Source organism: Notolepis coatsorum, assembly GCF_963971535.1.
Source record: "Notolepis coatsorum genome assembly, chromosome: 19".
Taxonomy (NCBI): domain Eukaryota; kingdom Metazoa; phylum Chordata; class Actinopteri; order Aulopiformes; family Paralepididae; genus Notolepis; species Notolepis coatsorum.
In genome coordinates this window covers 91,414,172-91,440,288 of record NC_140183.1, presented here as the reverse complement: position 1 = coordinate 91,440,288, position 26,117 = coordinate 91,414,172, and the positions used below count along the sequence as shown (strand labels likewise).

Sequence of the window (26,117 nt, the reverse complement as noted above, 5' to 3'; positions counted from 1 at the left end):
GACCATCTGGGTCTGGGTCTGGAGTGGACTCTGGATCATCTGGGTCTGGGTCTGGAGTGGACTCTGGATCATCTGGGTCTGGATGTGGCCACGCCCAGCCTCCAGCCTCCAGCGCAGCCTCGTCTTGGACCCGGTCCAGAGATATAAAGGCATTGTCCCCCTCGTAACAATCTGTGGTTGGGTCCTCGCCGTGTGGAAGAAGCAGCTCTCTGCGTGCGTTGTTGTAAAACTTTTCTATTCATAATAATGAGGGAAATTGTGCATCTCCAGGCCGGCCAGTGCGGTAACCAGATTGGTGCCAAGGTAAGGAAGAATTAGCAGTCATTGTTTATTATTGTGCGGACTGGTCAACTTCTCTTCCAGTTCCAACTGTTGAAACTGCCCCGTAGCTCCTTATTATTATTATTATGACATGTTCGTTTGTGGGATTGGAAGACTGTGTAGTCGCTAGATAGAAGAACAAGACTGTCACTTTCGTGTCGGGACAGTTGTTCGCTCATGCACTGTAGTCCGACCCATTGCACAATATTTCACAACGAACGATGTAAAGAGAAAATAAACAATAAAAAGGCCAGATGATGTAAACAAGACGAAAGTATTTCTCTGGTCTGCATCCCCTTAACAATTGTTTGTATTGAGCCGCCCGTACTGTATTGTACCCATTCTGCAATCTGTTAAAGTTTCCAATCAATCAATCAATAACGATTTTCTTACCACTTTTATATCGCTGAATCTGTCAATGTTGAAGACTATGTATAGTACTGCGGTAAACTGATTAGCGGTGAGTGAGTGCGGAATAGCGGACTGTGATTGTCTAGGAATAACATAACGGGGTTCTCTCTCCTCGGTGGGGATTTGAGCTGACCCCAAGACGGCTGAAGAAAAGAAGCATATTCTTCAGTTGTCAGTTGTCACAGAGCCCGTCAGTGTATGCAACGGTCCCTTGTCTCTTTTTGTCTTAGAAGACAAGCAGATGACCGGTATTCAAGACAATGCACGTGCCTGTGAGAATAATCGCCTAAAGTATTTGTCCTCAAAGTCATATCATATGACTCATATGGATGATGGATCGATATCCCCTATCGATTAGATTAATTCCTGCGGGCTGCAGATGTAGCGTGACTCGTGAGTGGAAGGCAGTGGAGCGTTGACAAGGGGTGGGGCAGCATGGATAATGGACAAAGAAACCCCCCTCCAAAAGAACAGTTTGTTCAATTAAGTTATCAACGTTAATTGCTTTCAGAAGGAGATGAACTCATTGGAATTGTCTGAATAATCCTCAATCCAGTTTATTATATCATTGTCGAAAATACAATACAGTGTATAGCCTTGGCTTCTTTATCCATTACAAGCTTCAGTGAACACACTCCGTAGTCCGTCCATCTCATCTTCTAGCTCCAGTGTTATATAATTATGTTTGACATTTCATTCTGGTCTATTATCTTCATCTCTCTTTACAGCTGATCCATCTGCAGTGGGCAACGTATGACCCCAGTCTGACCAATCAAATGCGCAAAGAGTAGTACGTACAGAGTAGAACGACATCCTGTATTCATTAGTGGACCACATTAGCCAATATTGCAGGATGGTATCATTTTCACGACGTTCTGCTGACAGAGATTTTAATGTTCAGTAAAGCAGGGCCTGATGTCTGTCCTCTCCTCCCCTAACCGCATTAGGGATGGGGTGGGAGTGGAACAGAGGAAACAGCTGATGTACAGAGGGTGAAGTCACCGGCCTCAGGACTGACTTAATGTGCCATTACTGGAGAGAAAGAAACGCCCCAGTAGCAGAAAATGCAGACCATGTGATAAAGACTATGTGTCCTAGATATATATATGGAAGAAAAAAAGAAAAAACATAGTATCTGCACTTCTGATTATCTGATGAGAAATGGAATAAATATCTATCCTATTCCTAAGACCTCAACAAAAACGATGACAGTCAAACAGAGTGCAATATTGCCGTTTCCTTTCTAAGTCAACCGGTGTCCGTATGTGTCAGCTGGTGGCCTGGCAGTGAAGACCCCCATTTGTCGCCATCCCCCTAGCCCCCCCCCTCCCCCCCCGGCCCCTTTGATGACCAGTGGATATGATTGACAGGTTTGCAGTGCTGAAGGGGCTACATTGTAGTGAATTAAGGTCAGGGTGTGGCACTGCCTTCATGCTTACTGTCCCCATTCTTTCACTGGAATTATTTTCAGTCCTCCCTGATGAGTCTGTCCTATCACTGTCAACTGTCCCAGGCCACTGTCTCCTTCTCCCTGTCTCTTCCAGTGGTACTCGCCGCCTGTCCTTCCTCTGTCTCAGCGGTTACATCCCCCAGATTAAGGTCAAATCGGTCATTTCTGCCTTGCACGGTTTTATTCAAACGCGACAATATTGAGTCCATAGCCATCTTTCCAGTCTCTTAACGACTAAGCTGAAATACCTGCCTGCTTATCCAGATGACTCTAAATCTTCCATTAATGCTGCTGTTGTCAGCAGACACTACCCAGAAACATGCACAGTCTGCACACGCATGCATGCAAATGGCTGACGGCACACAGAGTCCCACGCCTGTATGATTAAATGCACACAGAGAGTGGGATCTAAGCAAGGTCTTTAAAGAGCGAACAAGACATGAATACAGATCTCGAGACAATCAGCTTCCTCAGTGTAGTGTGACTGCATGCAAATGGGAGTTCATTTTCAGCCTTGCCTGAGGAGCGATCTGTAGGCCCCTTTGTGCTTTGGCCTTGTGTGCCCGAAAAGCACTATTCTTCTGCCTAGTCGTCAACAACACGGTGAATGAGTATGGAAATATTACAGCTGTACTCTGTTAAAGGGTAAAGATAGGACTTGGCGAGCCAGAAATCAGCAGTGATTTTCGTCTGAATCCAAAAAGCCACTGCTGTTTTCTTCATGTTGGCCCCGCTTCTAAACCACACGGCTAATGGATGGATAGTTCCAGAGTTGGTAACCATCATGTGATCCCCTCCATTTTATGTGTGTGCAGTTCTGGGAGGTGATCAGCGACGAGCACGGCATCGATCCTACAGGAACCTACAATGGGGACAGTGACCTGCAGCTGGACAGAATCAGTGTCTACTACAACGAGGCCACGGGTAGGTGACGTTCAACACGCTGCTTTAAAATTATCAATACGTTTACATGGCCAAAATTGTTATTCCAGTTACTAGCTAATTATCAATTATTTTTTGCCACAAAATCCTGAGTCATTTAATAGAGTACTATCTGCCGATACAGAGTCCTCATCCGATGGTTATATAGGTAACATATGTGTAACTGAGGGGTACAATTCCCTGACTGTATTGTTAGATATGATACTTACTACCACTACCTCTTGTACTTTAGACTCTGGCCACCCAGTACTAGGCATAAATAATTATGGTAAACACTCCCACGTAGATGAAACGATCCAACACAAATGTACCAAGTCGAAAGTCTGCGTTTAATAATAATTAATACATAGCAAAAGGTATGTAGAGCAATCACTTAATTACATTTATGATTTGAAATAGGATGCACTTTTATGGCAAATGAGTATTCGTTGGTATATCAATAGAGAACGTCCAATCTCTGGTGGCGCAGGCGGTAAATATACAACCTGGAATATTTAAGGAATAATAGCAATGATACTTTATAGAACTGGATACACTAGGGGGGAATTCCGGTCGCTTGTAAGACAACTGGAGAAGGGGGGGGGGGGGTAGAGTCTGGCTGTATCCGTCTGGCCGAGGGTATCCTGGGAGAACCCACGGTTGTGCGGCTCGGTGCCTCAGCGATCCTCGATCCACAGATGAAAGCAGTTGGACTCTCTGTGGGCCGGTCGTGTAGAGCGTCTCCTCACCTGTCGTCCTCTCCGGGGGGGGGGTTTCCAACACACGGCAGTGTTGGTCTTTATCCATAGAATAATCACTGTATACAAAGCATAATCCGTGCCTGGGAAGGCGGGCTGTCGTCGGTAGAATAATCCGGTATGCAGGTCCACTCGCTCGTCGGCACTGGGGCTCCTCGGGTGCAGCCTCACATGGGGTCGGCCACCCTGGATAAGCAGCCAGTTCTCTGCCCGAAACGATGGGGTACTGACTACGATAGTATTCTCACCGCACGAAGCACTACATATGAATAGACTATTATTAGCTTAATAGACTACGTCCAACTCGACGATATAGTGCCAAATATGACTATTCAAATATTAATATACACGATGTCTCAATACCGATGGTAGGCCGAACTTGGCCTTACTCCCACACGTGGCGTCGCGGGGAGGCTTTACGTCTGTCACTCTATTGGAGGGTAAGAAACTGGACTAAAAAAGGAAGTCCTACTTTAGTAGCGCAGTATATATACGCACTATGAACAAATAGTACCGTTAGTGGTGCGGTAGCCAGATTCCTACGCGGAACTAGGACTTGTTCGTACATGTTGAGCGGTACGTTTGAACTGGGTCTGGGGGGTATGGCAGCCTGGCACCAAGGTCTCGACCAATAGTAGAATGGAGACTATTATGGGATGTTCAGTAGGCTAGAATGGATATTCAATGCATATTGTACAAGGAATATACAAGGGATATCAGGGAATATTAGAGAATATACAAATACAATTAAATATATATATATAAATAAATATATATATTCGGTTTAATCTGGCCCTTCACAACAGCCACCCCCTGATTGGTCCCAGACCTAATCAGTTAAGCAGAGACAGATTAATCGCGTTGTCTATTTACACATAAGGGTTTGCTGTAGGGGTCAGTCAACTTCACAAAGTCATAGGGTTATGGGGTCATGGTCATCATCGATTGTGTCTGGGAGTCGGGGCAGTTCTATGAGCCTCGCCACGGGACGGGTGTAAGTGCGACCCTGGACAAGCACTTCAGCTGCTCGGACCTTGCCGTCGGCACCGGTGATCACTTTGCTTACGCGGCCGGCCGGCCACATAGCTCTGGGCAGTGATTGATCAATAATCATGACGACTGTTCCTTCTGTCAAATTGTCTCTCTCCTTTACCCACTTCTGGCGGGTCTGTAGAGACGGTAGGTAGTGCAGTAGGAAACTGCTCCAAAACTTGTCGGCTAATACTTGGCTGTACCTCCACATTCGTCGGCCGTTCGCTTCTTCAGGCCGGTACATTGTCTGGGGTAACGCGGGATCTAGCCGCCCCATCAGGAGTGTGTTGGGGGTAACTGGGTCGATATCCGCCACATCGCTGGAGACGTAGCCGAGGGGCTTAGAGTTCAATACTCCCTCAATCTCCGTGAGGACTGTCATTAGGACTTCTTCCGCCACAGTCTGGGCCCCAAGTACTGCGTACAGGGCTGTCTTTATGGAACGCACTTCCCGTTCCCAAGTACCACCGAAGTGGGGTGCGTTTGGGGGGTTGAATTGGAAGTCAATCTGTGCTGGAGCGAGGTGGGTCTTAAGTTCTGGGCCCATAGCTTGGAAGCTCTCTCTCAGCTCTCTTTCGCCGCCTTTGAAGTTTGTCCCATGATCGGACAATAGTGTAGACGGTCTTCCTTTCCGTGATGTGAATCTACGGAAGGCCATAAGGAATGAGTCTGTGCTCATGGTCGGGAGAAGCTCGATGTGTATCGCTCTGGTGGTCATGCATTTGAATACAATACCCCACCGCTTCTCGGTTCCTCTTCCTTTCTTTATGTGCAGCGGGCCAAAGCAGTCCATACCCGTTGAGTGGAATGGCTTGTCACCGATTCGGAGGCGACATGGAGGAAGGTCAGCCATCCTTGGTATGCTGGGCTGCGCGCGCCACTTGCGGCAGTCTAGACATGTTCGCTGGAAGCGTCGTACCGCCTCTCTTCCTTGTAGGATCCAGTAACGACGTCTGATCTCCGCGAAGACTCTTTCTGCTCCTGCGTGATGTACATCCTCATCGTATTTCTTTATAATCAGCTCTGTGACCTTGTGTCGGCTGTTCAATACGATCGGGTATTTAATGTCATCCGGTAGATTGGGGGCTCTGCGTAGGCGACCACCCACTCTGATGAGGGTATGAGCGTCGCTCTCGGGGGCCAGATGAATTAATCTGCTGTCGGATGGGACGGGCTTTCCTCCCTGTAGACAGGCCAATTCATCGGGGAACGAGTCTCTCTGGGCTCGCTGCAGTAGAAGCAATTCTGCTTCCTCGTAGTTAGCTGCTGACATTTCAGCGGGGGACTTACACTCCGGGTGGTGCCGCAGGAATGTCCTTTGTTGTGCACTCTCTATGGTAGTGCAATCATCTATGTTGGGGTCTGCGGAGATAACAGTGCTCAATCCACAGAACACAGGCTTCTTATTCTCAGCCTCCTCCTGACTGGCTTCCCTCGGGATAGGCGTGGGCCACTCTCCTTCCGGGAGCTTTAGGAATGCTGGGCCGTCACTGTAGACATTGCGACGGGTGAGGTCATCTGGGGGCATTCCCCGGGTGATGACGTCAGCTGGGTTCTGTTTTGTATCAACGTAGCGCCACTCTGTTTCTCCGGTTAACTCTTCGGTTAAGTCTTGAATCTCGGTGACTCTGACTCCCACGAAGACTTTGTACTTGCATGAGTCCGATTTGATCCAGGCGAGTACTGTCGTGGAATCTGACCACAGGATTGTTCTAGACACCGGTATGGTGAGCTCACGTTGGATGAGCGTGGCTAGGTGCGCTCCGGCTAGGGCTGCGCAGAGCTCTAGGCGTGGGATAGATTGTTGCTTGCGTGGGGCTATTCTCGAGCGGGCGAGGACAAATGCTGTGTAGATCTCTCCCCCCTCTTCTTGGGCCCGCAAGTAGGCTACTGATCCGTATGCGACCTCTGAGGCGTCACTGAAGACGTGTAAGTCCATTTTACATGTCTCTGGCCTCACCGTGGGTGGGAAGTAGCTTCGGCGCATATTAACGCCTGGGAGTGAGTGGAGCTCCATCTCCCACTCTCTCCAGGTGGATGCAAGGTGTGCGGGAATGGGGTCGTCCCAGCCCTGGTCCTTGTCCCACAATGCTCGTACAATCATTTTTGCCCTGGTGGTGTACGGTAGAATACATCCTAGCGGGTCATATTGTCGGGCGAGTGTTGTGTACACACTCCGTCTGGTGGTCGGCGCCGCCGCCGGCCTTCCCTGCTCCGTAGTCAGGGGCTTGTGTCTGTAGTGAAGCGAATCTGTTTTGAATCGCCACACCAATCCCAGGGTCATCTCCTGGGCTTCTCCCGGGATTGTAGCCATCCAGGTCTCGCTGCTGGCTGCCTTGTCCTCGGAGGAGAGGCTGCGCAGTACTTGCGGATCGCTGCTGGCCCACTGCCTGAGATCAAAGCCGCCTTTGATCAATGAGGCGCGGAGTTTAATCAGGAGAGCCTCGGCTTCTTCCTGGGTTGAAAGGCTTTGTAGACAGTTGTCTACGTAGAAGCTGTTCTTTACGCTGTGTCAGACCTCTTCGTCCGCTGCTGGGTCCTCTGCTACATGTTTCTGTAGTGCAAATGTAGCACAGCAGGGGCTGCACGTCGTTCCGAAGGGGAGGACTTCCCATTGGTAGATGGCTGGGTGCTCATCTCCTGGCTTCTCTCTCCATAGGAACCGTAACAGGGGCTTGTCCTCCTCTACTAATCTCACCTGCAGGAACATTCCTTTAATGTCCCCGCTGATGGCCACCTTTTCCTGGCGGAAGCGGAGTAGAACGCCGAGTAGGGAGGGGCCGAGTGTGGGACCGGGCAGTAACTCTTTATTCAGATTTTGGGATCCGATCTGGTAGCTGCAGTTAAATACTATGCGGTCTTTACCGTTGTGATGGACCTTGTGGTGAGGCACGTACCACGATTCAGTGGTCTGGTCAGCCTCTTTAATGTCCATCTTTGTGACGTGTCCCGCTGTGATGAGCTTCTCAATCTCAGCGCGGTATACACTCTCTTGGGCGGGGTTCTTGGCTAAGCGCCGCTCCGTGTTCAGCAGGTACCGTTCTGTGGCGTCTGTCTTGGCGTGGAAAGTAGGCATTCCTTCTCGCCGCAGGAGTGGCGTGGCGTATCTCAACACGCCGTTGACCGGGACTCTCTTGGTCCCTGTCTCGAGGAGGTGAATGGCGTAAATGTCATCTTTAGAGCGAATGTCTTTCTTTCCGTTCTTAAAGGGCATTTGTTCCAAGGTCCATAACCGCTCTACGTGTTGCAGGAGTGCGGTTTCTCCCTCTGTGACTCGGGAGTGGAGACATCTAGTGGCTGTACTTCGGTTGAGAGATTTGGCGAGCAGGCCTTGGAGAGTCCATCCCAAACGGGTCTCGACTGCTGCAGGACAGCCTCGGGGTCCGGTATGAACCCGGTCTATCGGGACAATGAGGTCTGCATGGTCGGAGCCTATCAACAGGGTCGGCATAGCATTGTCTATGAGCGGGATCGGTAACTTGCGCAGATGTGCATATTTCTCCATCAGCTTGGCGACGGGGTATGTGTACCGCGACAGTCCTATTTTTTTTTTTTTTTTTTTTTAACTTATATTTTTATTTGCATTTTTGATTTACAAACATCTCAGACAATACAATTAAACAGACAGAAACAATAAAGAAAAAATTATAACATCCAAAAGAATAGTGATGCACCGATGTGAAAATGGTGGCCAATACCGATAACCGACATTAATATTGCTGTTCTGGCCGGCACCGACATCCACCGATGTCGACATCTCTGCACAGAAAACACTTTTTTATGATAATCAAACAAAGAGCTACTTTCCAAAACGCATACTTTTTTTTAACTTTTGTAACTTATTTTCAGAAATTACTGATATTTTGAAACAATTTAAGGCCAAAACATGTAAAAAGAAAAAATAATATTACAAAAAAAAAAAAAAAAAAATTATATCGGCCCATATCGGCCCTATCTTGATATTTCAACGGTCAATTCTATCTTTACCTTGTTTATTTACATTTCAATTTATTTTATAGTTCCCTTGTTCCCTTTTCATTCTTTTTTTTAAACAATATGTTTATAGGTATTTTTTTTTTTTTTTTCAGTTTAACAGCATCAGTTCAACAACCATACAAAAGGAAATGCTGCCAACTGCCCCCCCCCCCCCCCTCCCCGAGTTACAGAAAAATAGATGCATACTAACCCCCCCCCCCCCCCTGAAAAAAAAACAGTCCTATTTCTTGGCTGGTGAAAGCGTCTGTAATCTGGTACCGTCGCTCAGGCTGGCCGCTTGCTGCGATAGAGAATGAGACATTCTCGCCCTTTATCGTCTTCAAATCTCGTCTTATTGTCCGAATTGTCATTTGGGTTTCGCTTCCCCGCAGCCCTAGCTGGGCCGCAGCGGAGGCGAGCAGAAGGGTCTTCTCTGACCCGTCATCGAGGACGGCGTAAGTGTCCAGGACTTTATTCTGGTAGCTTAGTGTCACACGCACTACTTTTAGGAGTACTCGGGCTCCACTGCTGCTGGCGGGATCGATGTACATGACGCTCGCTTTGCTGCTGGATGGTGCGGGTGAAGGGCGCCGTCTGTTACTGTCGTGAAGTATGTCCAGATGGGCTCCATCGCACTTGGTGCACCTTTTCTTTAAGCGGCATTCGGCTGCCATGTGTGAGCGCGCACAGCGAAAACAGCGCTTGTTGGACTTTATCCATTGACTTGCTTCCTCCGCGTTCAGCTTGGGGAAGGAGTCACATTGCGCTAGCCAGTGTTCTTTCTCACAGTAGGGGCACACTATCTTCCACTTCTCCGTTCTGGAGGGGGTACTGTGGCTCCTGCTGCTCGGTACTGACTCCGATTGGTGCATCACAGTCACCGATCTTCTTCCATCATTTAGTCGTCTGGTTCCTTCTCTGGAGCCAGGGGTGCTCCGTCCGAATGTATCTAGCCGTAGGCTGCTGACTTCTCTCGCCAGGAAGTCTGCTAGATCGAGGAGGTTCGGTTCGGGGCCATTCGGGTCTCGGTGGTCTCTCTGCCGCCTAAAACGCTCCTGTCGAGCGGGCGGCAGCTTCTCCAAGATCCTTTCCACATTTGAGTTGGCGTAAAGTTCATGCCTCCCCTTCTCTCTCTGCGCTCCCAACATCCCTACCAGGGACTGCACTCTGATGGACAGGTCGTCCAGTGCTCGATTGTCTATTGCTGGGGGTAAGCGGTCGATGTGTCGGATCTCCTGGATCACGTAATCCCATATGCGCCCATACCTCTGGTCCAATGCTACCAGCGCTGCTGTGTATGGGGTGGTGGAAGTCGCGTAGGCGAGCGCTATATTATGTGCGCGGGGTACCTTTAAGTGCTTCAGTAGGATGGCGTATTTATGGCGTTCATCCAATACATCCACCAACATGGTCTCCAGACACATGCAGAGTTCTGTATACTGGGCCCGGTTCTCTTGGGTGAAGTCGGGTACCATAGGCGTGCCAATGTATGACGCTGACTGTGGATACATCGGCGAGCGTTGGGGGAGAGGCCTCCTAGGCGAGTCTCCTCCCGCTCCTTGGTATGGGCTGGTACCGGCAGTGTACCATGGCCCGCTTGTCCAGGTGCTGTTCCTCGGTGCGGGTCGTGCGTCGTGCTCACCCGTGTATAGAGTCGGGGGTCTGTAGCGCAGCTCCGCGGGAGTATAGCCTGGGCTGTACCGGACCTCCTGGTCCGGTAGAGTACTGTGCTGTCGTCGGGCGTGGTTCTCCTCCTCTTCCTCTTCGTCTTCAGTTAGGTCATCCAGTGCTTGTAGTCTCTGGTTTAGCCTCTCCACAAGATATGCTGCTCCTTCCCGGTTGCTAGGTCTCGCTTGGACCGGTGGGGGGAGGTGGTCTGTGGGGGGTATAGACCTCGTCTGTTGGTCAAGTTCAGGGTTGTTTACTCGGCTAGGGGATGCCGCCCTGGAGGTGTGTCTAGACGAGTTCCTGGAGCCTCTGGCGGAGGGAGAGGGTGTTGTCCGTCTGATCAGCTGTTCTATTAGTTGCGCTTGCTGTCTGTCGCGCTCTGCGTCCCGTAGAGCACCAGCAGCTGCTCGCTGGCTGTCTGCTCGGTCTCGGGCCACATTCTCTTCCATCTGAATGCGTCTTATTTCTAGACGTATATGCTCTTCTTCGCTCCGCTGCTGGATCTGCAGTCGGTCGCGTTCAGCAGCGGCGTTCAGGCTGATGAGGAAGGCCTGCTGTAGGGTCCTCTCTGCCTCGCTGGGAGAAGGCGGTTGTATAGGGGAGCCTTCCCTCGGGGTACTCCTTGCGGAGCCTTGGAGCTCTATCTCCACGGTGCTCTCCCCGTCTTCTTCCGTGCCGAGTTCTCTCTCGGTAGCGTTGTATTCCTCCCGGGACTCATCGGGGACTACTTCTTCAGTACTGGCGGGGTGTGAAGTCATGTCTGGTTCCCACTGGTCCCCACCGTGAACTTGGTCAGTTACATTAGAACCCGTAGGGGCCTCTATGGTCGGGGTAGTCTGGGCGTTGGGGTTAGACATACTTTTACTTTCTAGTTTTACCGCGTTTACTGTTAGTAGAAGACTAGGTTGTTGACTGACAGCGTAAGCCTCTAAGTACTGAGGGAGCCGTCGTTCGCGCTGCGGGCGTTGGTTAGGAGGATCGTTTCGTGGAGTGTTCATCATAGGCCATTTCAATATTAATAACACTATATTAATATTACACTAATTACCCTCCGGCTCGAAGGACCAATTGTAACTGAGGGGTACAATTCCCTGACTGTATTGTTAGATATGATACTTACTACCACTACCTCTTGTACTTTAGACTCTGGCCACCCAGTACTAGGCATAAATAATTATGGTAAACACTCCCACGTAGATGAAACGATCCAACACAAATGTACCAAGTCGAAAGTCTGCGTTTAATAATAATTAATACATAGCAAAAGGTATGTAGAGCAATCACTTAATTACATTTATGATTTGAAATAGGATGCACTTTTATGGCAAATGAGTATTCGTTGGTATATCAATAGAGAACGTCCAATCTCTGGTGGCGCAGGCGGTAAATATACAACCTGGAATATTTAAGGAATAATAGCAATGATACTTTAATGATTATAGAACTGGATACACTAGGGGGGAATTCCGGTCGCTTGTAAGACAACTGGAGAAGGGGGGGGGGTAGAGTCTGGCTGTATCCGTCTGGCCGAGGGTATCCTGGGAGAACCCACGGTTGTGCGGCTCGGTGCCTCAGCGATCCTCGATCCACAGATGAAAGCAGTTGGACTCTCTGTGGGCCGGCTTCCTCCGGTCCACGATGGAGAGACGTGAAGCGACCTCGTCGTGTAGAGCGTCTCCTCACCTGTCGTCCTCTCCGGGGGGGGGGGGGTTTCCAACACACGGCAGTGTTGGTCTTTATCCATAGAATAATCACTGTATACAAAGCATAATCCGTGCCTGGGAAGGCGGGCTGTCGTCGGTAGAATAATCCGGTATGCAGGTCCACTCGCTTGTCGGCTCTGGGGCTCCTCGGGTGCAGCCTCACATGGGGTCGGCCACCCTGGATAAGCAGCCAGTTCTCTGCCCGAAACGATGGGGTACTGACTACGATAGTATTCTCACCGCACGAAGCACTACATATGAATAGACTATTATTAGCTTAATAGACTACGTCCAACTCGACGATATAGTGCCAAATATGACTATTCAAATATTAATATACACGATGTCTCAATACCGATGGTAGGCCGAACTTGGCCTTACTCCCACACGTGGCGTCGCGGGGAGGCTTTACGTCTGTCACTCTATTGGAGGGTAAGAAACTGGACTAAAAAAGGAAGTCCTACTTTAGTAGCGCAGTATATATACGCACTATGAACAAATAGTACCGTTAGTGGTGCGGTAGCCAGATTCCTACGCGGAACTAGGACTTGTTCGTACATGTTGAGCGGTACGTTTGAACTGGGTCTGGGGGGTATGGCAGCCTGGCACCAAGGTCTCGACCAATAGTAGAATGGAGACTATTATGGGATGTTCAGTAGGCTAGAATGGATATTCAATGCATATTGTACAAGGAATATACAAGGGATATCAGGGAATATTAGAGAATATACAAATACAATTAAATATATATATATAAATAAATATATATATTCGGTTTAATCTGGCCCTTCACAACAATATGCTTGGTAATTGAATAACTCAAAAAACTATCGGGTTTAATATAGCCGATAGTACTGATCAAATAAAATATGCCATGATTGGCTGCGAATCTGATCAGGACATCCCTATAGCTATATATCATGTTTAAGCATAGGGATAAGGTGTTTATACAGTATTTTTTAATATCCCGATTACCAATATGCCTATAGGCTATATACCTATGCTGCAATACTCTATTGTAGATAGAATACTGTGATTGTAACATTATTATGCACATAAATGCACTGTATGAGATTTGTCTTGCATTACACAAATACTTTATTTTTTGTTTCTTTTTTCATCTGACATGAAATAATTTTCTCATGTTCTCTGCCATGCATGTTAGCTTGGATTATTGTCCCCTGTTGGTGTCACATTGTAAACTTTTAACATACATACATATATATTTTTTTTAATAACTACCACATGCCTCCTCCGATACATGTGGAGTCGCCAGCCGCTTCTTTTTCACCTGACAGTGAGGAGTTTCACTGGGGGAACGTAACGCGCACGGAGGTTCACGCTATCTCCCCCAGATCCCCTCCCTGCTGAACAGGCGCCCCGACCGACCAGTAGGAGTCGCAGTTTACAACGACCAGGACACACACCCCGCCGGCTTCCCACCCGCTAACACTGCCAATTGTGTTAGTAGGGACGACAGCTGACAGCTGGATTCGATCCCAGAGTGCTTAGTCCACTGCGCTACCCAACTTTTAACATACCTTTAACAAATCACTGTGTCTTTATTTTTCTCATAGGAGGTAAATACGTGCCCAGGGCCATTCTGGTGGATCTGGAGCCTGGTACCATGGACTCTGTGAGATCCGGACCTTTTGGGCAGATCTTCAGACCCGACAACTTTGTGTTCGGTGGGTGGAACCAAGACAATTTCCGCTGTCTGTGTGTGAGCTATGAGAATAGTTGAATGATACCAGTAAAATTCTCGTATATGTCTCTCCTCTCCTCCAGGCCAGAGCGGTGCTGGAAACAACTGGGCCAAGGGCCACTACACAGAAGGAGCTGAGCTGGTGGACTCGGTCCTGGACGTGGTCCGTAAAGAGGCTGAGAGCTGTGACTGCCTCCAGGGCTTCCAGCTCACCCACTCGCTGGGCGGAGGGACTGGTTCCGGCATGGGAACCCTGCTCATCAGCAAGATCCGTGAGGAATACCCCGACCGGATCATGAACACCTTCAGTGTAGTGCCGTCCCCCAAGGTGAGCCATGGAGCGGGAGCCCTTGTGATCCAGCGTGACGTCATTACTATTTTTAGGAACCCTTGTGATCCAGCATGACATTACTATATACCCCCCCCCCCCTTTTCTCCTCTTTTTCTATTTTTCTCCCATCCCAATTTAGCCGTGCCAATTCTCCCCTCCCCTGTCTTGAACGTTGCTCGCATATGCCCCCCACTGGCCGGTTGTAGGGAGGATAGAAGCCTTGCATCACGTGTCCCCTCTGCGTGTATGCCTTCTACGACGGAACTGCGTTTCCGCGTTCGAGTTTTGCGCTCTGATTGGCCAGGTCATGTGACATGTGCGCCAATCGTGGGACAGCAAGTTCTGCGCCTATTTCCGGGTCTAATAGCCTGCAAACTACCTGGCGTTCTATCGCCATGCTCTAAGACAAACTCTAACCTTAACCAACTTTGAACGAGCGCCTAAGCTTAACCGTCGGAATCAGGGCAGGCGTTCTATCGCCATGCTCTAAGACAAACTCTAACCTTAACCAACTTTGAACGAGCGCCTAAGCTTAACCAGTGTAGAAACTTGCGGTCCCACGATTGGGCGTACATGTCACATGACCAGAAATGACCTGGCCAATCAGAGACGCGGAAACGCAGTTCTGTTGTAGGCGGCATTCATGCGTCCCCTCCGATACACGAGGAGGCAGCCTGTCAAATCTTTTCACCAGACAGCGCGGACTCTCAGTGGCGAGGAGTAACGCGTGGGAGGCTCACGCTGCCCCCGATACTTCCTGTCTCTGCTGTACAGGCGTCACCCAACCGACCTGTAGGGGTCGCTGTCACAACGTCCAATCCCACCCATCGACTTCCACCCGCTAACTCTGCCAATTGACTCAGTATGACGGCCGGCCCAAGCCGGAGGCAACGCCGACAGCCGGATTCGAACCCGTGTCTCTTGCGTTGGTGACGAGCGCAATGTCCGCTGCGCCACCCAGCCGCCCGACATGACTATTTCTTATATTTATCTTGCTTTAGGGGTTGCTTGTTTGTATTTTTTTTTTTTTCTTGCAATGAATGAACAGTATCTTTTATGTCCTTTCTCTCTCAGGTATCGGACACAGTGGTGGAGCCTTACAATGCCACCCTCTCAGTCCACCAGCTGGTAGAGAACACAGACGAGACCTACTGCATCGACAACGAGGCGCTCTACGACATCTGCTTCCGCACACTCAAGCTGACCACGCCCACCTACGGGGATCTCAACCACCTGGTCTCGGCGACCATGAGCGGGGTGACCACCTGCCTGCGCTTCCCCGGACAGCTCAACGCCGACCTCCGCAAGCTGGCCGTCAACATGGTGCCCTTCCCCCGTCTTCACTTCTTCATGCCGGGCTTCGCTCCTCTGACCAGCAGGGGGAGCCAGCAGTACCGCGCCCTCACAGTGCCTGAGCTCACCCAGCAAGTATTCGATGCCAAGAACATGATGGCGGCCTGTGACCCGCGCCACGGACGCTACCTTACCGTGGCCGCCGTGTTCCGCGGCCGCATGTCCATGAAGGAGGTGGACGAGCAGATGCTGAACGTACAGAATAAGAACAGTAGCTACTTCGTGGAGTGGATTCCAAACAACGTCAAGACCGCCGTCTGCGACATCCCGCCGCGCGGGCTCAAGATGGCCGTCACTTTCATCGGCAACAGCACGGCCATCCAAGAGTTGTTCAAGCGCATCTCCGAGCAGTTCACTGCTATGTTTCGTCGCAAGGCCTTCTTGCATTGGTACACTGGTGAAGGTATGGATGAGATGGAGTTCACAGAGGCAGAGAGCAACATGAACGACCTGGTGTCAGAGTACCAGCAGTACCAGGACGCCACCACAGAGGAGGAGGGTGAATTCGAGGAGGAGGCAGAAGACGATGCTTGAAGTTAATTAGATCTGTAGACCAAGAGATCAAGGCCAAAATGAAAGAAGAACGACAATTTCAAAGAAAGGAGAAAATACAAAATGTGATAAAAAAAAGAAAGGATCCTTTTTAGAGTTGAACAAACATTAGAGCACATTAGATATCCCTTGTAATTGACTCCAAATAAATTAATTTGCCAAATGAAAATAGTTTTTTTCTTTCTCTCGCTTGTCCTTATTGCATGTAAATGATGAACCGCTTGGATAATTAGCTGTCTATTGTATTATGTTCTCCTCGTCCACGCATGCCCTATATTTTAATCATACAAAAGAATTGTAAAGCAGATTCACAAAACCACAACCACATTACAGAGATCAGGGGGATTTCCAGGGAGTTGTCTGAGTCGTGTAAGGTTATTCACTTGGAGGCCAACTGTCTCCAAGGGGGGGATATTGATGCATTCCTTCGCTGGGGCTCAGAGCAAGGGGCTATTGGTGTGTGTGTGTGTGTGTGGCAGGCAGGGGGAGGGGGGATTACATCACTGAATAGTAACACAACCTGAATGAATGAATGAATGAAAACTTTATTTAACAGATTGCAGAATGGGTACAATACAGTACGGCTCAATACACACAATTGTTAAGGGAGTGCAGACCTGAAAAAGATGTTTGTCTTGTTTCCATCAGGGTCCCCCATTTTCAATTCATGTAGACATTTATGACATACACAACATACATGACATTTATGGCATAGGGACATATAGGTATTTAGTACTGATACATTTGTGACAAACGGTATTCAAATATATAGTACTGTTACCCCTAGATCCTGACAGATTATATACATATGATGGGGAGGGGACTGTACATTAGGAGGGGGTGGGTGGGTGGGAGAGAAATATACATACGGCGGGGAGGGAATATATACATGCGGTGGGGAGGAGACTGTCTATTAGGAGGTGGTGGGGGTTTTGGGCATTTACGGTGGCCAGTTTCGAATTGCAGCCTCCCGTAGGTGCTCTTTAAGAGCAGTTTTGAATGTGGGTAGGGATTCACATTCCTTTACAGCTTTGGGTAGGGCATTCCACATTGATGTGCCATAATTGCGAAACGTGTTTAGTCCCTTGTTTGAGCCGAATCTGGGTTTAACATGATTTGTTGAGCTTCCTCTGGTGTAGTGGTTGTGGTATTCACTGACCTTTGGGAAGTATTTTGACATGTACATGGGTACCTTAGTCGTATAGTGTATCTTGTAGACCAGGCCCATTGCAAGTTGCTGTACTCTGTCGTCTACTCTAAGCCATCCTAGGTTGTCAAAGTGGGCAGGGGTGAGGTGGGTTCTGGGGGTAAGGTCAAGTAGTAGTCTGACCAGTTTGTTTTGTGATGTTTGTAATTTTGTTTTAAGCGCCTTTGAGGTGCTTTGGTACCATGAGGTGCACGCATAGTCGTAGTACCCTTGAATGAGTGCTCCTGCCAGAGTCTTCAGGGTAATCTTGTTTACCAGAGAGGAGATCTGGTACAAGAATCTAGTTCGTTGGTTGACTTTTTTTATTACATTGGATGCCATTTTGTCACAGGAAAGATTTGCCTCTAGGATGGAACCCAGGTAGGTAATTTCGTCTTTCCTTGTGACAATATTGTCACCCACTGTAACTGAGAAGCCGTCGGTCTTGCTGAGTTTGTTATTTGAACCGAAGAGAATGGACTCTGTTTTGCCCATGTGTAATGATAGTTTGTTATCAGCAAGCCATATGCAGATTTTGCCTAGTTCCGAGCTGAGGGTTTTTTCAACCTGTAACTTGTTCTTGTCAGAGACCAGCAGGGCTGAGTCGTCCGCGAACAGGAACAAGTTGCAGTCACAGGCTGACGACACCTACAAAGAACTAAAGAAGCTACAGAAGTTAAAAGGAAGACATTCTGTCATTGTGCAGGGATGATAAAGGTCTGTGAAGATATACAATAGGAAAGGTCTGGCTGGCTAGTATGAGACAGATTCTGCATAACATTCAACTGGGCTAACAGACTGATCATGCCTAAAAACTACTCACAGAAATAGCATTCTATTTTGTGCTAATCAACCTGCACGATTTCAGTAGATGCAGAACATGACTATTAACATTGATCCATTTAGAAGCACAATTCCCGCATTATGGGACATTTTCCTACAGTATGACTTCCTATTTTCCAGATGTTTATTTAATCAAAAACATACATCTTAATTGTAAAGTGCCTATAGACTATTGATGTTGGAGAAATAAAGAAATACCATTCAATGTATGTATGGACACAAACCATTATAGACTGCCAACCTCCACTATGGACTTCCATTAGGCAAGCTGGACAGCCTCTGTATTTTACCATTTTAGACCAAGTTGGCCACTGAGACCAATTTTGTTTTGAACAAGAGAGATTATGCCTCTGTAAACTTGATGGAGGAACATTACTCATCGATGATTGATGTAGGCTACCAAAGGGCACAGAATTCTAAGACCATATAATAGCCTAGCCATTAGGCCTAAAAAAGTTTTGCCATTGTATGAATAATTTACCATGATACTCCCATGGTAAAAGTAATATAACTACACACCCTCAAGACCCCTTCACTCTAAATTTTCGGGCCGCCTCAGACCCACCCCTATCTGAGCTCCGAGAGGGTCATCAAATAGAAGCCACCTATTCTGTCCTTGCTCCACAATGGTGGAACGAACTTTCCACCACAGTTAGGACTAAAGACACACTTCTTCTTTTTTAAACACTAACCTTCTTACTGTCCTCTACTATCATGCACTCTTCCTACTATAGTACTAACATGTCTCTACTACTCTGCACTCAACACTGCAGCACTCAAGTTTCAACACTTTGATGAACATTGTTACTCAGCTGAAAGAGTACTAACGTGTCTTTTCAATGATTCTATTTGCTAAAGTCTCAGGATCGTATAGTGGATCTCTGTATAGTATCTTTGCAGTTGTACTCACACGTTCTGTTCAATTTGTCTTATAAATGATTTGGAGTCGGAGCCAGGCGCTTAAGGTACAAAGACAGTCTCGCCGTCGTTTATTGGAAGATCCAAACAGCTTAAAGTTCTTGTCAACTTTTCTATGTATAATCAGCGTCTGCAGCACGTCTCGATTGGATAGGTTTTCAGCATAGGTTTGGGGGTCGTCTCAAGATGATGTTTCTCCGTGCCTTGACGTGGTCTCCTGGTCTCCGTGCGTTCTTCTCCATGTCTCAGATCTGTGGTACATATAGGACTCAAAACCCCTCCCCCAGTGGTCGAGTCTCTGAGATGTGATGTCACATGCCAAGGACTCCAATGTGATTGGCTTATTACCCTAGGAGACTGTCTTCCTCTCCAAATAAGGAGGTGAAGTAACTTATTTCGGGCCGTTTTCAAGGACTAAACAGTTATTGTTTGATCAAAATATATGAGTGAATACTTTGCTTAACAGATTGCAGAATGGGTACAACACAGCAGAAGCACACCATTTTGCCAAAGGGATTTAGATTTGCAAAATCCCTTTTTCAAAAGTTTACATCAGGATCACCCATTTTCATTTCATAGTATTTAGCATTTTTACTAAATGAACACACTCTACTTTGCTAAAAGCTTTTTACTGTTTTACTGTTCCATTCCAGATTGTGCTAGACTATCTAAATCTTATAGTATAATTCAGATTTAGATCATTTTGGCCACAGTTTCCTTATATAATGTTTGATGCACAACTCTATTATCTAATTAATGTTTTTAGGAGAAAGGATAACAGTTTGTTTTAATCTTACTTTGTCTTATTTTAAGTTTCTAAATCCTGTGTTATTTAATTTAGTCTCTCGCTGGTAATGGTCTTTAACTATTATTTCCTAAATTAACTAGAATTAACAATGTTATGTTTTCTCCAAATTTGAGAGGAACCTCTGTGGTTTTTCCCTTTAACAGTGATCAATTAATTATGGCTGTTTTTCCTTTTACGCCTGAGTCAAATTATTCCACTTCTCAGTGGACAATCAGTCCATTTCTTAGTCTCCTTGTGCTTGCTTTTCCTTAATTTGCCCCTTATTTTTATCAGTTGATTAATAACTTGCTTATTTTAGAGTTTTTAACTTTCTACATTTGTAAGTCATTAACCTGTGTTTTTACCAGCTGCACGCTATTTCCTGCTACGGCTCTAATATCTCCTACTCACATCTAAACCACCAACTGTTCTAAGGAATGCGACCCTGTAACCATCTATCTGTCTTCCTGGCAGAAGACTTAAACTGTCACCTAGAGGAGAATAGTACCGTGGTTTGGTCTGTTCCTACCCTAAAATACACCAACCCCTCCTCCTGGTGTCGGAGGGGTAGGTTTTTATGGCGTTACTAACCTCGCTAGGGGGGATGTGGGGACAGTTAGCTCAACCATTAACAAAAATGCATTCCTTACTGTTTACTTTTGACTCGAGGTCCTTCCTCTTTTAGCTATGACCCTGTGTTTCCTTAAAACCCTTACTTGTACCATACTTTTTTGATTCAATTAATTTACGACAGTACCCTTCCTGCTAACTTGTCATACAGAACTTGTAAGTCCCTTTGGATAAAAGTGTCAGCTAAATTACAAAATATAAATGTAATGTAATACATTGCCATGGTGCCACTTACTTACGTGGGCGATTTCAGAGAAATTAGCAAGAGTGAGCGTACATGTCAGAAATAGAGCAAGTTCTGCATCACTTTTCAAACCACTGAAAATACATGATACTGATAATATCATGGTATTTCCGTCATTTGGAAGTGTTCTTCTTAGGCCCAGAGAGATACAAAGAACCAAGTTTTAATCAAATGTTCTTTGATTATGCTGTAGTAGTTAATCTATAAACTACATCACAAAATTAGGACATTTGCTCAAATCATAAAGCCTGCAATGTCTTGATATCTATATATATAATAGATAACAAGTGAAAAATGAAAGAAAAAAAACTCTGAATAAATGAATGGAGAAACATAACAAATGCAGATGCTTCCATATGGTGTACAGCATGATACATGTAAGCAATTAACATCCTATCATGCATGTGACATGTATGATGTATACAAATGCTGAGTAGGACCAGTTGACATCAGTTTGGGGTAAATATGGCAGGAGGAAAAGATCTAAGTGACTTTGCAAGAGGGTTCATTATTGGGGCACGGATGGCAGGAGCTTCAGTCACAAAGAACATTTCTATCCTGATGTGAGTAGTGTCTTCCAGTTCCAGTCAGGACGACAATGTCCCACACGAGAGATAATTAGGTGAGTACGCAAATTATGTTAATCATTATGCTGAATGAATGAATGAAAACTTTATTTAACAGATTGCAGAATGGGTACAATATAGTACGGCTCAATACACACAATTGTTAAGGCGTTGCAGACCAGAGAAAGACGTTTGTCTTGTTTACACCAGGGTCCCCCATTTTCAATTCATATTGACATTTACACAACATACAGGTATTTAGTACTGTTACATTTGTGACATATACGATATGCAAATGTACAGTACTATGCTATGCCTATGGCATGGCCTTAGCATCAGATCTCTCAACCCAACACTGGGAGACCCTGATGTAAACAAGACGAAAGTCTTTCTCTGGTCTGCATCCCCTTAACAAGTGTGTATTGACTTGAGCCGTACTGTACCCATTCTGCAATCTGTTAATAACGTTTTCAATCAATCAATCAATCAATCAATCACACCAGGTGGCAGGTTTTGGACCAACGTGTTTTACTGCGTTCTCCACCACCATCGTCAAAACACCAAATGAGAGAATATATTTAGGATGAATAATTGTGTTCTTCGACTTCTTCCATCCCTCCAGTATTTGTTCCAGAAACATAATATTCCAGTGCGCAGGCGCATTGGCTCCTCCTCTCCACTGCACAACAGCGCGAAAATTACTTGGTTCTACAATTTTTCTTTGGTCCAATCAGAATGTTTCCCATTTTGAGTGTCCAATGTCCACTGGTGTGAAGTGAGTGATTTTCACATGGGCCAATTGCGCCGCCCGTCGGAGGCGGGGTCAGATCTCAACAGGAAATACTTTGTTTACCTGACTCCTCTGCGAGTAGTGTGAGTTCTTATTCTATATCTATGAGTTATATGGTCGTTCCTATACCGTGTGGTTGTGCGAGGTGAGTGAACACTTTTAGCAACATAGTACTTTGTTCAAAAAGCTAATTTCGGACATATCGGTATGTAAACATAAGGAACAGTCCAAGTGTTTTGTTGATTGATTGATTGTGCAGGTTAGGTATCATTCTCGCACCATTGTCGAGCTTGATACGTAGAATCCTTGACACTTAAAATCTAGTAAGTAAAAAAAAGTAGAATCGACATGCCTTTAAAGTTATCATGGGATGTCCAATAACGTATTATTGTCGTTTCTAGCCCCTATCGAGACAACTGTGCTGCTGTTAACTATTTGTATGGACGCTAGCGTCACTGTTATCTCGATTACTGTCTTATGTCGTTTGCCATACCAAAATAAATGACCTGACGGGTAATTTAAATGAGGGAAACTAATGTGAAACTCTTATTTTGGCATGATGACAGATCACCTGCAACGTCACGGATTACGTAGCGCCGTTTGAGGGAAACCCCATATAACGGTAGACACAGTGCTATAAACATTGCACTTTTCAAACGACCGACTGAATATAGCAACTTCGGGCCAAAGCCGTGACCAAGGTAGTGTAATAACAAAGGCAACAAAGTACAATTGTGTGTATTGAGCCGTATTGTATTTGTACCCATTCTGCAATCTGTTAATAAAATGTTCAATCAATCAATCAGTTTCTTTCTGGCCTATGGTATTTTCTTCCAACCTCATACTATGCGGTTGAATAATAGTAGAGGTTGGGTACCAGCTTGATTATATCACAAAAGTGGTACCATGGTGATACATTACATTTACCATGGCAGTACCGGGTACGATATTAATACAAACAATACAATGGCAGGTACCGTGACAACTGAAATTACCTTCAAACTACCATGATATTTTGTTTTATTGTCATGGTAATTGTACGTACACGCCCAATTTCTGCCATCTACAAAAACGTCAAAGTGAGTATCAAACAAGAGGGGAGACTAGTGTCAGGGTTTAAACTGTGGATACCAAACAGAAGGTAAAGATGACTTTGAACTGTTAAACAGTAATCCAGAACAATTTTATTGCACTGTAAAAAACTGTGATTTTATATGTCTGCACTTTATTTTATTATGCATATACTATCATAGTATGTAGTAGTATATGCATAATAAATATGCTAATAATATGTCTATACTACTATGCACTGACTCAAGAGTGTAGCACTCAAGTTCGACACTATTTGAGAAACAATATCCACAATACCCTTAGCTGCCATGAGTTAATAATAATAACTTTATTTGTATAGCACCTTTCATACAGGGGATTGCAGTTCAAAGCGCTTTACATCAGTAAGAAATAAGACATAAAATCTGTGTAGAAGAAAATATAGTAGCTCCATATAGGCTGAAGGACATAGTATACACCAAATTATCAATTAAGCAATGCGAACGGAAATTTGGCCCCATAATCACTCATGCGATCCGGATATGGCGTGAAACACAAATATAAAAAAGATTCTATCCCACATAAATGGCATAATCATACTCCCTTATTCAATAACAATGCACTCTTGATTGGAAAACAACCTATAAGATTCCCTAGATGGGAAAAGCAAGGCATACACTCATTAGGAGACGTTTTCAACAAACAGGGTTTTTGTAGTTTCGATGAAATACGCAAAAAATGTAATCTCACCAAGTCCACATATTATTTTTACGCACAGTTATTGGCATGTTTGAAGGCTCACGGTGTTCCATTAAGGATACCAATTGCACACCACAGATACCACAACATTTTCTATGAAAGAGAGACATCGAGAGGTTTTGTATCAGATTTTTATCATCAATTACTAACGTCCTCGTATGAAACCCTCCATCTAGACTCAGTCTGGAGGAGGGATATACCAGACCTGGAAAAATATTTTGATTGGCAAGAAGCCTGGGCAAATGTTTGACTTGCATCAAGGAACCCGGACCATCAATATCCATAGGACATACTTGACTCCTATAAGACTGAACAGAATGGGTCTTAAACAAGACTCCAAATGCTCCTTATGTACAAATGGGGACGAGGGGACATTTATGCACATGTACTGGGACTGCCCACCAGTTAAAATATTCTGGAGAGGTGACCCAGCAATTATCAAATCTCTTAACTCTGAATATACCTGTACACCCCTCTGTATTACTGCTGAATGATGTTTTTGAGAATGCAGTACATCCACAGCTAAAGAGATTGGTTTTATCCGGTATCACAGTGGCTAAAAAGCTGATAGCATCACGATGGTTCCAACCGGAAAAAATTTGCCGAAAGGTCTGGATTATTACATATCTCGATGTGATTTATCAAGAAATATCTACAGCAATACTTTTGGGTCTCAATGAATAAAAAATGACAATGTGGTTAGAAGTGGTGGAGAGAATAAAAGCTAGCATATAATGGTAGTGTCTGGTTAGGAGCGAGTGATAATGGATGGATTATCCAATGGGGGGTCCGGGAGGGGGGGGGGGTACGAGCTAGAGCATATGTGTGTAGGGTATTAGATAGCAGGTATTGGGGCTATATCCTGTATAAGACATTTAACTAATTGGTGATTTCATTGGATGTGCACTGTTAATTAATGCTTGTATATCTTATCGTGTGTTGTCATGTTTGTTTATATGTTTGTTTAAAAAAGAATAAAGAAATAAAACACAAAAAATCTGTGTAAAACAAGCAGCAAGAGCAAAGCATAAAGTGGGATAAAATAATATTAATTGAGATCATATCAGAACCGCACGTTTCAATAGGCTTCTTGAATGTCTGTAATCTGTTTCAAAACATGATAAAGGTCATAGTATACACCCAGTGGAGAGTGGGGTGTAGAAATAAAAGTAAAAATAAGTAAAATAATAGCAAGTAAAATTTGCACAAAGTTCAGACATATAAAATCAAATGTTTTCACATTAGGATCTAACATCCACACTTTGTTTATGGTTTTATTCAGTTTGAGTAGAATAGAAAATACATGAAATGAGCACATAAAGTGCAGACATATAAAATCACAGTTTTTTACAGTGCAATAAAATTGTTCTGGATTACTGTTTAACAGTTCAAAGTCATCTTTACCTTCTGTTTGGTATCCACAGTTTAAAACCTGACAGTCTCCCCTCTTGTTTGATACCCACTTTGACCCTTCGAACATCCCACCCAGGGCAAACCTCCCTCTCAGGGCGCAGTTATATACTCGTACTGGCCAATCGCATCTCGCTCTTCGCCATTGAGATATACCTCATCTCCAGTACCTACTGTACTTCATTAACGAAACAAAGCACCCATGCATTTGACCAGGCCCCGCCCCAGCGTACCCCTATAAGGCACCAGGCATGGTCACACTCGCCCTTCCTCTTTTTTCGTTTTCCATCATGGACGTGCTTTGCACCCTGTGTAACTAGTGTTATGAAATGCAGAGAGAAATTGAACAATGTTGGGTTTTCGCCTGAGATTTGCCAGCCCCTGGGATCTTCTCGGCATGTTCCAACGGCACGTCGGGTCTGTCCTGGGGTTTCCTCGTCTTTTGACAGCAGATCGAGGGACATCGCGCGATGTTTAGCTATCGGGCTACCTCGTGCTCAGGTAGGCTCTGTGCCATCAGGCGTTAATGCTGGTGTTAGTAATACTGCTTGTTGTCCTGTGAGACAACCGAGTTGTGTATTGGCGCAAGGGGCAGGATATCTGGGTAAACGTGACTCTGAGTTGGACGTTTTCCCGGCTATCCTGGAGCGCGCTGCTAATGCTGTAATGCTGGGTCACTGTTCTACTGTTCCCCGCTGTGGGATGTCACCGCTTTTCCCTCCTCTTAACCGGTTCATTGATGAAGGTCAGTCGG

The 26,117-nt window shown here is 45.9% G+C and overlaps 2 protein-coding genes across 2 annotated transcripts in view; both read left to right on the top strand.

Annotated features, from left to right (window-relative positions):
- Positions 1 to 186: 186 nt before the first annotated feature.
- tubb5 (tubulin, beta 5) lies at positions 187 to 16,317 on the top strand. Its single transcript, XM_084336453.1, has 5 exons — positions 187 to 303; positions 2,998 to 3,106; positions 13,817 to 13,927; positions 14,028 to 14,272; positions 15,350 to 16,317. The coding sequence occupies exons 1-5, from the start codon at positions 247 to 249 to the stop codon at positions 16,160 to 16,162; spliced, it is 1,335 nt and encodes a 444-aa protein (XP_084192579.1). The 5' UTR covers positions 187 to 246; the 3' UTR covers positions 16,163 to 16,317.
- A 5,959-nt stretch (positions 16,318 to 22,276) lies between these two features.
- The window catches only part of mdc1 (mediator of DNA damage checkpoint 1), a 50,520-nt gene continuing 46,679 nt past the window's right edge, over positions 22,277 to 26,117 (top strand). Inside the window, exon 1 of the mRNA XM_084336775.1 lies at positions 22,277 to 22,289. The gene's annotated coding sequence lies outside the window, so the exon portion shown is untranslated. The remainder of the gene's footprint in view (positions 22,290 to 26,117) is intronic.

Coding starts and splice junctions, on each gene's coding strand:
- tubb5 (XM_084336453.1), top strand. CDS start 247: ATGAGGGAAATTGTGCATCTCCAGGCCGGCCAGTGCGGTAACCAGATT. Junction 3,107..13,816: donor CTACTACAACGAGGCCACGG/GTAGGTGACGTT, acceptor TTTTTCTCATAG/GAGGTAAATACGTGCCCAGG. Junction 14,273..15,349: donor GTGTAGTGCCGTCCCCCAAG/GTGAGCCATGGA, acceptor TTTCTCTCTCAG/GTATCGGACACAGTGGTGGA.